Genomic DNA, 14,119 nt, shown 5'->3' on the forward strand with positions numbered 1-14,119 from the left:
GGGGTTTTATCTCACCTGAAGATAAGGAGTGGATTAGTTGACATGTCAGAGACCCTTTCAACTTTGCAATTCTAGAATTCTTCCCAGAACCTGAAGTTTTCTAAATCTCCAAAATAGAAATCAGTTTACACCAGTCCCACCATGGAGCAGGGCGTTAGATAGATGCTAGCCCCATTGAGGGCATCTCTGAAAGGAAGCTGAGACAACCACCAGTTTGGCAAACTGGCTTGTTTTATGTTTGTTTGTTTGGTTGGTTGTTTGGTTGGTTTTTTCAAAAGGCCCGAGAACCTAATCTGAGACTCTATTCCTTTGCTGACCAATATGGTAGCCACTGGCCACATGTGGCAATTTAAATTTAAATTAATAGTAAACAAAATTAAAAATTCAGTTCTTCAGTCACACCAAGCACATTCCAAGTCTTCAACAGACACATGCGGCTGTGGCTACTCTCTTAGCCAGTGCAGATCCAGAGCCTCTCCATCATGGCAGGAAGCTCTGTAGTCTGGACGGTGTAGCAACATCTCCTCCACCCTCCTATTCTCTCCATCTTGATTGAGTGAAACAACTTCTGCGTGGATTCTCTTCCTTTTCCTGCAGAGGAAGGTGTTTTCACAGTGACCCTGGACACGAAAAGCAAGGTCTACCTGAGGACCCCTAACTGGGACAGGGGCCTACCATCCCTCACCTCCGTGTCCTGGAACATAAGCGTGCCCCAAGACCAGGTGGCCTGCCTGACCTTCCTCAAAGAGCGGACGGGCCTGGTCTGCCAGACAGGGCGTGCGTTCATGATCATCCAGGAGCAGCGGGCCCACACCGAGGAGATCTTCAGCCTGGAGGAGGAGGTGCTGCCCAAGCCAAGCTTCCGCTATCACAGCTTCTGGGTCAACATCTCCAACTGCAGCCCCATGAGCAGGAAGCAGCTGGACCTGCTCTTCTGGGTCTCGCTTACCCCAAGGACCATGGGTAAGGTCTTTCGGGGCTGGTGGATAGCAGTTGGTAGCTGAGGGATCAGGAGCAAGACTGGAAGGCAAGTCAGAAAGCATGGATTTGAGTCCTGGCTGTCCATGTATCAGTCAGCTATTGTGTCAATAATACTGCATAACAAACCACCCCAGAACTCAGTGGCTTAAAACAGCCATTTGTTATTGCTCACATGTTGGCTGGGCAGTTCTGAGCTGGGCTTGTCAGGGTTCATTCACTCAAGCACCTGTGGGCAGCTGCAGGTTGGCTAGAGGACTTTGTCAATCTTGGCCGGGCACTCTCACATGTCTGGGGCCCAGCCAAGATCAGCCATGTTAACTGGGATTCCTTGACTCTCCTCAGCATGGTCTCTTATCCTCCAAACTGGGGCCTGTTCTCATGGCAGAGGCAGAGAGATCCAAGAGAGGCTGGGGGAAGCATGCAAGGTCTCCTGACGATTAGGTTACGAACTCATACCCTGTCCCTTTGACAGCATTGGTTTGGTCAGCCCAGATTCAAGGGGTGGACAGGTGGACTCCATCTCTTGATGGGAGGAGCTGCAGGATCACACAGTAAATAAAGGACATGGGTGAGGGCAGGGGGAGAATTAGGGCATTTTGGTAGTCAGTCTACTATTAACCTCTTTCTGACATAGGGGAAGTCTCTTTACTCCTCTGATCTTCCTCTGCAGAGAATAGATGATTGTTAACTACCCCGTAAAATTATCACTGGGGATTCAGTGTTGGTGATTAAACTGTGAGGACCTGGAAAGTGTGACACAGATACATGATGCTGGCATTTTTTATTTAGTCCAGTGAAACATTAGAATCCTTGAATGCCCTCAGTCGTGGGCCTCAGAGCCATGATGAGGATTTTGCCTTTATGCCCGAAGTGGTAGTATCCACTGAAGAGTTTCAGGTAATCTGTGGTGGGGCCATGTTAGCCCTTGATTCCAAGATAGTCACAGAGCAGCACAGAGTGTTGGAACCATGGAGGTTTTTTTCCCCAACCCCTTCCCTTTTTGGTGGTCAGATAGACTGTGTGTCCACCCAACGCCACACAGGTGGTTAGCAGCAAGAGAACCGACGGGGACCAGAAGCCACAAGTGAAAAGCTCTCTCACACTCTCAGATTAGCTCCTGAGTTTTCTTCCTCTCTTACATTCATTTTCTGTCATTTATTTCTAGTCCTGTTTTCTCACAGTCTCACCTTTTGTTTTCTTATTGAACAAGCCAGAAATTCTAAATCCCGGTTTGGTGCAGGGCTCTCTCTCTCTGATTTATTTTCTTTTTCCTTTGTACAACTGTAGGAAGAGGACAGCACACATGAAACAACCCTCTCCTTAACTCCTTCACCTCTGACTTTTGACTCCCTGCTTTCTTCTACACTCCCTGCTCTTCTCTCCTCCAAAATGGGCTGCGGCAGTCAGGGGAGCACAGCTGGGATAGGCCAGGAGTAGCCTTTGGAGTAGATCTGGTAGGTCCCCCAGTTTGTTTTATCTTTCACTGCATAACAAACTCTTCCAAGATTTAGTGGCTTAGACAATAACCGTTTTTTTTTGCTCACAATTCCATGGGTCAGGAATTTGGATGGGGCACAGCAGGTGGCTCATCTCTGCTCTAAGATATCGGGGACCTCAGCCAGATGCCTTGAATAGCTAGAGGGGGGCTGGGATGGTTCACCTTTGCTCACTTTCAAGGCTGGGAGCCTTGGTTTGTTTTCCTCGTGGAGTCTCCACATGGCTACTTGGGCTTCCTCGTGGTCTCAGCCTAGTCAGGCTTCTTACATGGTGGCTGGCTTTTCCTCAGGAAGCGCAGGAAGCTGCCAGGTTTCTAAAAGGTTAGGTCCACACCAGCACAGCCCATATTCAAGAGGAAAGGAAGCAGATTCCCCTTAAAGTGAGGAGCAGCATGTGCATATGGGGAGGGAAGGAATGGATGGTAGCCATCTTTGAAGACTGTCTACTGGAGTTCATCACCAGCCTGATACCAAGTGTCTCCCCATCTCCCTCCCTTGTGTCTCTGCTCACAGACCTGACTGTCATCATCCTCGCGGTGGTGGGAGGTGGCGCCTTACTGCTGTTTGCCCTCGGACTCATCGTTTGCTTTGTGAAAAAGAAGTAGGTGGAATTTCTCAAACTGTCTTCACCTGAGCTGACACCTCCTTACAGCACACAGACCAGAGCTGTCATTAATTATTGACTTTTTTCTTGCTTTCCATTTTCCCCGCAAAGATCAATGTTAAATAATATTGCCGGGGCGGGGGTGGGTGGAGGTACTTCCCTGGCGGTCCAGTGGTTAGGACTCCATGTTTCCAGTGCAGGGGGCGCTGGTTCAATCCCTGGTCGGGGAACTAAGGTCCCATGTGCTATGCAGTGCGGCCAAAAAAATAAATATTGCAGGGGGTGAATTCCCCGGCAGTCCAGCAATTAGGACTCCAAGCTTTCACTGCCGAGGGTGCGGGTTGGATCCCTGTTTGGGGAACTAAGATCCTGCAAGCTGCCTGGCATGGCCAAAAAAAAAAAAGTGGAAAATAAATAATATTGCTGGATGTGAATTATGCTTGGAGGGGGAAAATATCCCCTACCTAGTAGGAAAACAAAATACACATGCGGTGACATTTTAGCCTGCAGTTTTACGCAGCTGCCTCAGCACAAGTCCCCTGTGAATCATTTAGTGTCTGCTCATTAGACTGTGGTCCTCACAGGGGTGATCTTGGCAGGAAAACGCTCACGTAGACCCTGCCAGACCAGGCCTGTGAATCCTCTCCCCCCGTCACCTTGAGGAAAACACACTCACACTGCCCAGCTTGTTCTCCTCCAGTTTCTTAAACAAACTGTCTGTTTTATGCTTGTTTATTGGCCTCCAGACAAGCACCAAAAAGCCAGCCCTGTGGGCAAGAGGAAGGAAGACCCAGTTAACTGACTCAGTCTCACCTTCCACCCCCTCAGGATAACAGCTTCTGTTTTATGAGAGGAAAGTGTTGACCTTTTTAGACAGAGTGCATGCCGCTGCCAGATTTCATCAGTTCTGCTCATATTTCTAATTAAAGCCATGGGGGTGGGGGGAATCTATTTCCCTTAGCAAAAAACTAAAAAAAAAATTTTTTTATTAACTGGGGCCATGCGCAAACAATTGAAATTGCTGATTTGAAATGTCTCTGCTGATGAGGATGGGTTGGCAGGTTCAGGGGGAGGCGTCTTCTCTGTGAAATGGGATTGCACACATCTCACGTGAGGGAAAAGGACTTCTTTTATTAAAGAGACATCATTGTATCATTCCTCTCAGGAAACTTTCCTGTCTGGGTGCACAGTATGTTCCACCCAGATGAGAAAGCATGGCATTAACACTGGGCCCCAGCTTCCTCATCAGGAGGGAATTGGATGAGGGGAGGGGCCCGCACTTGCCTCCATCCCTAAAGTGCCCCAGTCCCGGCCTGGGAATTACCAGCCACTGCCTTGCTGTGGGGGAGGCCACTGGCTGGCAGGTTTGCATAAGGCTTGTCTGTCCCCAAGTTGGGTTGGGAGGGAGGACGGGTTCCTGCTGTGAGAAGGAGGGCAGACAGTGCCGTTGAACTTGGTCATTAAGCTTGTATTTCCTGAGGGTCTCCTGGGCCCTAGGAACCAGGAGAGGTGCTGGGGATACACAAGACCCAGTCTTTTCTCCTGCCGTCTATGGGGACAGAGGGACTAAAGAAGCAGGCAAATAAGGAGGCGGTGTCAGGACAGTGTGAGAAGAGCTTGGTAGGGGCAAGCAAGGCGCTGTAGGAGCACGTGGGCGGAGCATTGCTACAAGGCTTCAGGCTGGAGGCCTTGCAGCCTGTCATCCTGGCCAGGGAACCCAGTGTTACAAGCTACATGTACTAGATTTACTTTTATCTCAGAAAAGTATAGGTTCACAATTAGTGAACCGCCAGCCATGCATTATGTGGTCCATTATGCTAATTGAGCTACTGTCCTCCATTTGAATCCCTGGTCGGCTAAAAAGTCAGCATCCCCTGCTTTTCACTGGTGGAGATGGAGGGCGAGGCTTTGTTTTCCGAGGCAGGGAGTGCAAATGCCCATCCATGTCCAATACCAAAGAACATTACAAACCAAGCATTAATGGTGTTAGGGAGGAACCCGGGCACCCGAGCCTGACTTTTGTCTTCTTTGTAGCTCTTTCCTCTTTTGGAGGTTTCTGCTGAAGGGACTGGATCCCTCTACTGATGCTGAGTCCTACTGTCCCCAACTCCAGCTGAAAACTAAGATACAGCCTTCCATCCTGAGTGTCGTATGCTATCATTTAGAAGCTAGATGGTCGTAGTTTGTGCTCATGCAAAAGTGAGATGAAGCATTAGCTACAGGAAAGAACTCAGAGAGTCATAGAAGGTTGGCCTAGGCACACCCGTGCCTTGATGTGGTTGGTTTGGGACACCACCTGTCTCTGCTAGGAAAGAGAGGTTGTCAGATGTCTCTACCTTTGGATACCATGCAGGTATCAAAACAAACTCAGGCACAGAGGGTGTTAACAGTGCCCTCTCTAAACCACTCTCTGCTCCTGTTTCCACCTTAAAAACTGGAGACAGAAGCTGGTCCCTTTCTAAATGTTCGCTGAGGACAGCAGTTTCAGTTTCAAATGCTAAGCTATTTGAGGGACTTGGGGGAGACCCGGTCAGAACCCTGAATGATCTTCATTCCAGTAGGGATGTACAGTTGGTGAGCCTCTAAGATCGTTTTCTTCCTGACTTCTGTCTTGTTCCCTTCCTCAGTAGGAAAAAGAAGATCAACAAGGGCCCAGCTGTAGGTATCTACAATGGTAACGTCAATACCCAGATGCCGATGCAGCCAAAAATCTTTCAGAAAAGACAGACGGACAACGACTCCCATGTGTATGCCGTCATCGATGACACCATGGTGTACGGGCATCTGCTGCAGGATTCCAAAGGGTCCTTCCTCCAGCCAGAGGTGGACACCTACCGGCCCTTCCAGGGCGCCACAGGGGACTGCCCTCCCTCCCCACCCCCCGTATGCTCCAGGGCTCCAACTGCAAAGTTGACCGAAGATGAGCCATCCTCTGGCTTCCTTTCTGAGTCTGAGAGTGAATCGTACACTTTCTCCCACCCCAAAGACAGGAATATAAACAATGGGAACACAGACCTTCCCTTGCTAGAAACCTACGAGACCATGGAGCCTGGGGAGTAACTTGGACCCACCCCAAAGACACCACATAAAGCAGGGCACTGAGATGCCCTTTAGGGTTCCCACCCAGAAATCCCGAAGAAGAGGAATTGTGTGGAAGGGTAGCAGGAGGTTTTTCTGGATGCCACCAACTTCTGATTTCCAAGTGGACTCATTCCAATGTTGAGACATTGAAAATGATGAATTGTGATCTGGATACAATCATCACGGTGAATGTCCTTCTGAACTCAGGTTGGGTTGTAACCAGTCCATAATGAGAGGGGAGAGGCTGAATCACGCAGGACAGGGATACAATGAGCCCTGGATTTGGATTTGCATTTGGATTTAGACTTCTTCAGGTTGACAGTGCCAACCCCTAGGAGCCCATGGAGACCCTTGCTCTCACTGGGGTCCCCTGGATGGAAATGTCAGTGTGCTTTATTATTATTATTATTTATTTGGTGGTCCTGTGTATTTAAGAAGTCAAATGTATAGCCATGCAACTCTTTTCACCTGACATAGTGACAGCTCACGCTAACTGGTTAGATGGCTGGGTTTTGACTTCTGCTGACCACTAGATAAACATGTGCTTGTCCCCTGGGAGGTGGGAATAATTTGCAGTCTGCCCAGCCAGAAAAGGGTGTGTGTGAGGGTACTGCCGCACACCTGCTTTGATAAGAGACTTGCTGGTTCTCTCGCTCTGCGTGTGGTTATCCTACCATAGAAATCCATCTTGAGTCCCATTGTCCTTTGACCTAGAAATAAGAGAAATTTCCTGGAATTGCCATGTGTGGCTCTCCCAGCTGCAGCCATACTTTAGCATCTAAATAGAAATTTAGAGAGTATTTTCATCCTCTAAAAACATTGAAGGATACACCAAAGGGTGGCCACCTGTATTAGTTTCCTAATGCTACTGCAACAAATTACCGCAAGCATGGTGGCTTAAAAGAACACAAATTTCCTATCTTAGGGTTCTGGAGATCAGAAGTGCAGAATGGGCTTCACTGAGCTAAAATCCATGTGTCAGCAGAGCCGTGCTCCTTCTGGAGGCTCTAGGGGAGAATCCATCTCCTTGCCTTTTCCAGTTTGTAGAGGCTGCTCACATTCCTTGCCTGTGATGGTGGCAGTGTGACACTCTTGCTTCCCTCTTTTACTGGCAAGGACCTTTCACTTACAAAGCCCAGCCGGATAATCCAGAATTATCTCCCCATCTCAAGATCTTTAATTACACTGAAAAGTCCCTTCTGCCCTGTAAGGTAACATATCCATAGGTGCTGGGGATTAGGACATGGACCCTTATTCTGCCTACCACACCTTTCCTGCCCCTGCAGGAGAGACTGCAGAATGATCCAGACTACAGGTGTGTTTTGTTTGCCTGCACATCTTTTTAAAGAGTTAGTCACCAACATTTAAAATTATAAAATTATAAGATGTTTACATAAAAATCCAGATCAGAAGGTCTGGCCATGCCGGGGCTCACATTCTCACCGAGCAACAACCAGCTGGAGTTGAAACGCAGCTCATCTTTAGATGGGGCATCTGGTTCACCAGTTCACCTCAGGGCCCACCAACCCTGTCACCTCCCACACTGAGGCTGAGGGTCTGCTGCTATTGGTCAACGCCCTGCAGAGTTGCTTCTCTCATAATGAAATGGAAAGTTCAGGACTCATATCTCATATGAAATAAGAAGACAATTCTTGAGGCTGATGGGTGCTTCAGGAAAGTTTCTTTTACACACAGCCCACATCCATCATTTATACTAAGTACCAGCCCAGCTCCTGTGGGCATTTGCCTTTGTGACCCCTGTTCTCATCCGGGAGGACAAGGATTGTGTTATGGCTTGTCAGTACAGTCCCAGGTCGATACTTCTGTGGCAAAACCTCCTTTAAAAAGTAGATGCAGGGGGACTTCCCTGGTGGCGCAGTGGATAAGACTGCGCTCCCAATGCAGGGGGCCTGGATTCGATCCCTGGTCAGGGAACTAGATCCCACATGCATGCCACAATTAAGAACCGGCACAACCAAATAAACAAATAAATATTTAAAAAAAAAAAAAAAAAAGTAGATGTAGGGCTCCCCTGGTGGCGCAGTGGTTAAGAATCCGCCTGCCAATGCAGGGGACATGAGTTTGAGCCCTGGTCCAGGAGGATCCCACATGCCACAGAGCAACTAAGCCCAAGCGCCACAACTGCTGAGCCTGCACTCTAGAGCCCGCGAGCCACAACTACTGAACCTGCGTGCCACAACTACTGAAGCCTACGCGCCCTAGAGCCCGTGCTCCGCAACAAGAGAAGCCACTGCAATGAGACGCCCGCGCACCACAACAAAGCGTAGCCCCCGCTCGCCGTAACTAGAGAAAGCCCACGAGCAGCAACAAAGACCCAATGCAGCCAAAAATAAATAAATTTAAAAAAAATAATAAAAGGAATTAACATTTAAAAAAAAAGAAAAGTAGATGCAAGTCGTCGTGTTCAAGTGACTTCACCTTGGAAATGCACTGCCCAGACTTGTCCACCTGCTACTTTGCCTCCATGAAAAGGAGTTTTGCAATCTCCTAAATGGTGTGTGTTCCAGGGGTTTTTTTTAACTCTTTCCAGGAGGAAGAGTATGTTGGGGGTTTTAAAATTATGCCTTCGGTGCTGACAGTGACCTTTACTTCTGAAAGGCTGGCTCTGCCCAGGGACCCTCAGCCTCTTGACCTGAGATGCTGGCAAACACCCTCCAGGAAGGGCCAGAGGAGGGCTGTGCCTTCCTTCCCTCTGCTGAAATTGTATCAATATTTAAAATCATCGTTGGGGCTCTGGCCCTCCATTCTCTGCCTTCTCTGACCTCCTGGCCACTTCTGGCAGTCACTCAGTCAGTGCTCTGAATCCCACCCTCAAAGCATGGCTGTCATCACACGTCACCTTTACTTACAAGGGCCCCACGTGGCCATTTTCTTTTAACTGAGAGCTCAAAACTCCAGGCCAAGTTGCTGTCTTCCTGAGACCTCAGGTGGATTTAATGTTTTCCAAAGACATGCCTCCTTGAAGGGCCCAGCCCGACATACCCCTGGCTCTTTCCTTTAAAGCCCAGGCCCCACTTCTGTAAAATATTTCAGGGTCGCTGAAAACCGAACACATTTGTTGAAGCCTAGCTTGTGCCAGCACAGTATCCTCCACGCTGGGTCTGCTGATGCCGGGCTGCCCTCACGCCCATCCTCTGTACCTGTGACAAAGCCCGACTCAGACAGGACTGGTTAATGCTGCAGTCATTTTGCACGGGAGGGGGATGTCTCAAGGAAGAGTCAAGGGAGAAAAGCGTAAGTCCATGGAACATAACCTGGGTCAAGGTTAGGACTGATTTGTGTGGATCTGCAATGCTTAACTCGAAATAATTTATTTGTTGTATATACTTTTGAGGCAGCGTTTTATTCATTTCCTACACTTTTTTAAATAAACAAATATACAGAAAAAAAGGCATCAGGTTGTTTAAATGCTTTGGCGACTTGTCCCCTGGTTCAGCTAAGGCCCTCATTTCCCAGGTTCAACATGGGCTCAGCAGATTCCATCTTCTCTATGTGTTTATGGTCCAGCAAGCTGGATTCTGGGCTGCCAATGAGTGACTGAGAGGCCAGAGTTTGTTCTGTTCTGTTCTTGTTGAGGCAACCTGAGCCCCCTCTGTGTGACCCTCCCAATACCTGACCCCCACAGAGGCCACCCTTGCCACTGACTGCTCTACACCCAGTGCAGGTCACCAGCCACCAGAACAGAAGCAAAGGGAAGGCAGTGGGAGAGGGAAGCTCCAAGCGGGCCCCCACCGCCTGCCATGCGCTTGGAGGGGAGACCCAAGTACACAGAGGAGACCGGGCGCTGCTGTGTAACAAACCACAGCAGACCTTAGTGACTTAAGAACAATCACATATTTTGCCACAAACCTACATTGAGCAGGGCTCAGCAGGGATGGCTTATCTCTGCTCCGTGTGGCCTCTCTGGGGCAGCTCAACTAGAATCCACTTTCAAAATGGTGCATCACACAGCCGGCAAGTTATTGCTGGCTGCCGGCTGGGAGCATTGATTCCTCATCATGTGGACCACTCACTCCACAGGGGTTTCTGGGCTCCTTCACAACACAGAGGCTGGCTTCCCAGGGCGAGTGTTCCCAGCATCAGGATGTCGGAGCCGCCAGTCCCTCGAGGCCTGGGCCTGGAAGCTGGCACAGTGTCACATCCATTCTAGCCTATGGGTGCGTCAGTCTCAGAGCCTCAGATTTAAGGGGATGCATATATCGCATCGTAAAAGAGCATTAAATTTGTAGAGAAGTGACAAGACAAAGGAAAAGTACTTTGAGCTTCTAGGAGTGGGTGGCAAATTGTGAAAAGGTAAATATATGGGGGGAGCTAATGGAAAATACGGGTTTTCGGAAGGTGTGTTGTATAGATATGTCTGCTGTCGTCTCTGGGCTAAGAGTCTAGAGTTGTCTCTGGTGATGAAGAATCAAACTGTCCTTCCCAGTAGAGAGGGAGAGGACAGAGAGTTTTTCTTGTGTCTGTTTCTTCTTAATTGGCTTCGGCTCAAAATAATCCTTACACCAGGCTTGCATATTTTGGGGTGGAATACTCTGAATCCCTCATTCTCCCATTTGAAACATAAGTTTCATATATTAAAAGTTGAGTTGTCAGCTGTGCAGAGAGATTTGGGTTAGAAGTAGTGAAATAAGAGATCTACAAAGGCGGAAGCAGCATAGATGGAACAAGGGGAAAAGAACAAATCTAAGTATATTGCCCCATATCTTACTGAATCAGTCTCTTAGACCTGGGAGTAAGTCACTCTGGTGAAACAGTTGTGTTTCATTTCAGGAAATGGTACTGCAGGTGGGAGCAGGGTGCCCACTTAAGTTAAGCCTCTATATAGTGTGAGCAATCAGGCACTTAATGAGGGACATTTCTATAGAAAATGAAGGGGGGAAAGGGCTAATGGTTAGAACAAACTGTAACCTCAGTTTTTGAGTCCAGAAAGTAGTTAGAAGATTTCTAGATGTTGGGCTCAAAGCATTTATTTATTTATTTATCTTCCAGTTTTATTGAGATAATAATTAACATACAACACTATATTAGTTTAAGGTACACAGCATGATGAATTGACTGACATACATCATGAAATGGTTACCACAATAAGTTTAGTGAACATCCATCATTTCATATATATACAAAATAAAATTTTTTTTCTTGTGATGAGAACTCAGGATTTACTCTCTGAACTTTTGTATATAACATACAGCAGTGTTAAGTATATTAGTCATGTTGTACATTACACCCTAGTACTTATTTATCTTATAACTGGAAGTTTGCACCTTTTGATCACCTTCATCCAACTCCCCCTCCCCCACTCTCCTGCCTCGTTCCATAACTTTTTTTCTTTTCCTTTAACATCTTTATTGGAGTATAATTGCTTTATAATGTTGTGTTAGTTTCTGCTGTATAAAAAAGTGAATCAGCTATACGTATACATATATCCCCATATCCCCTCTCTGTTGCGTCTCCCTCCCACCCTCCCTATCCCACCCCTCTAGGTGGTCACAAAGCACTGAGCTGATCTCCCTGTGCTATGCAGCTGCTTCCCACTAGCTATCTATTTTACATTTGGTAGTGTATATATGTCCATGCCACTCTCTCACTTCGTCCCAGCTTACCCTTCCCCCTCCCCGTGTCCTCAAGTCCATTCTCTACGTCTGTGTCTTTATTCCTGTCCTGCCCCTAGGTTCTTCAGAACCTTTTTTTTTTTTTTAGGTTCCATATATATGTGTTAGCATACGGCATTTGTTTTTCTCTTTCTGACTTACTTCACTCTGTATGACAGTCTCTAGGTCCATCCACCTCACTACAAATAACTCAATTTTGTTTCTTTTTATGGCTGAGTAATATTCCATTGTATCTATATGCCCCATCTCAAAGCATTTTTAGATGGTGGAGTGAGAATAGCAGTGCCAAGCCAACGAATTTCCTAGTTTGCAATTTGAATGTCTGGTGCTAGCATCTACACCAGCGTCACAGTCACAGATATTTCTCAGTGCGGAGCCTGGAGATGTCCAGCTGCACTTTGCAGGGTTTCTCCTCCTTCTGCTGCTCCTTCTCCTTTTTTTTAGGCAGTCCTGATAAGGATCTGAGCAGCCAGGTTTTAGTTCTCAGTGGCACCAAGTTGGGAGGGGGAAAGAAAAAATGGAAATGTTAATTACTAAAATGCACAAATGTTAGGAGCCAGTTTACAGAGGTCGAAAAGCTCAGAGACAGTGAGCATGGCTAGAATTTGACAACCCACAAGAGTACACTATATTTTTTCTATTGACACATAGAATTTCTCTCTATAATTATCCGCATTTCTATCAAAGATAATCAGACTCTTTTGTTTGAAAAATAAATATAGGGACTTCCCTGGTGGCGCAGTGGTTGAGAATCCGCCTGCCAATGCAGGGGACACGGGTTCGAGCCCTGGTCTGGGAAGATCCCACATGCCGCGGAGCAACTAGGCCCGTGAGCCACAACTACTGAGCCTGCGCGTCTGGAGCCTGTGCTCCGCAACAAGAGAGGCCACCACAATGAGAAGCCCGCGCACAGCAACGAAGAGTAGCCCCCGCTCGCCGCAACTAGAGAAAGCCTGCGCACAGCAACGAAGACCCAAAATAGCCAAAAATAAATAAATTAAATTAAAAAAAAAAGAAAAATAAATATAGTCTCATTAAATTTGGCTTAATCATTTACATAAGTGCAGCATGAGTAGTAACATCTATCCCCAGACTGAAGAGACCTCAGAATTACTAAGAGGCAGCTGTGAAGCACCAGCTGTGTGACCCTAACAGGCAACCTAACTTATCTGAACCAAAATTTCCTCAACTGTGAAGTGTGAATCCTAATACCTATTTAACAAAGGTGATTGCCAGGGTGGGGAGAGATGATGTATATGACAATGTCTGGATTTAGTAGCCACTCTTCATTACATCTGCATTGAAGAGAAAAGAAATATCGCCCATAGTCTGCTCACCTGGCTTGGTCTCATCTCCAGCAAGCTGGTTATCTTTTCCTGTGAGCTGACAGTTCTCTAGCTAATTGTGTCAAATTCAAAGATGCTGTACACCTCGTTCTCTCCAAACTCATTTAGCTGTCAGCTCCAGCAAGCTGGCATATGATCCTACAGCATTTGTGCAGCTCTAGAAAGAGATGTTCCTGGGAGAAGCATCACAGCATGAGCCGTGTGGGCTCCACAGCCAAGGAACCGGGAACTGCGGGGTTTCATTTTCTAACATTATTGCCGTATGTTAAGATATTTGGTTGCCCGTGTCTGAGGCAGCCCTGGGTGTTTGGGCCTGCCTGACCAGGCACCCAGATCAGAGACGGACCCCAACAAACCCATGTGAGGGGTGCAGCATTCCCTATCGCCTGAAGTAACCATAGCAACGGTCCAGTCTTTTCTCCCTGCTCCACCCCTACCCGCAAAGGACACCTTTCCTCAATGACAAGAGGCTGGGCAAACAGTACCACTCCTTTAAAGATGGTCAGAAACTCATCACTTCTTCTCCAATGTAGAGCTAAGTCAGTGCCTCTAAATAGCCTCTAAGCATTTGAAAAGTTTCAAACAGAAGTTTGAAAAAAAGCTTGTTAAACAGAAACTGTGGACAGTGTTTGCCCTCATGGAAGGCAACTGTGACTGGGAAACTTTTCCTCCCCATATACCCTTTTGTAGCTTTTGAATTTGAACCATGCAAATGTACCTTATTTTAAAATAAAAGAAAATGAAAACAAAAACTTTTAAAAAACTTGTCATAACTCAAGATTCTTTGGTGGTTTCACTCTTGCCAGCCTCCTGTGTGTGCAGTTTTTCAGAGATTTTAAGCCTCCCTTCTCCCCTCCCCACCCCCCGGTGGTGGGACCAGTTTGGCCAGATTTCACGCCCCTCTGGTCAGAGATCCCAGGTTACTCCCAGAGAGGCTAAAGGCTGGAAAAGACTGGAAGGTGTGGTAGCTGCTCAAAC

The 14,119-nt window shown here is 47.4% G+C and overlaps 1 protein-coding gene across 1 annotated transcript in view; it reads left to right on the forward strand.

Annotated features, from left to right (window-relative positions):
* Nucleotides 1–9,573, forward strand: part of CDCP1 (CUB domain containing protein 1) — a 60,880-nt gene extending 51,307 nt beyond the window's left edge. Inside the window, exons 7-9 of the mRNA XM_007168884.3 lie at nt 598–963; nt 2,991–3,078; nt 5,709–9,573. Of these exons, the coding sequence (XP_007168946.1) occupies nt 598–963; nt 2,991–3,078; nt 5,709–6,141 (887 nt within the window). The 3' untranslated portion in view covers nt 6,142–9,573. The remainder of the gene's footprint in view (nt 1–597; nt 964–2,990; nt 3,079–5,708) is intronic.
* The last annotated feature ends 4,546 nt before the right edge of the window (nt 9,574–14,119 follow it).

Source organism: Balaenoptera acutorostrata, chromosome 10 (genome assembly GCF_949987535.1).
Source record: "Balaenoptera acutorostrata chromosome 10, mBalAcu1.1, whole genome shotgun sequence".
Taxonomy (NCBI): domain Eukaryota; kingdom Metazoa; phylum Chordata; class Mammalia; order Artiodactyla; family Balaenopteridae; genus Balaenoptera; species Balaenoptera acutorostrata.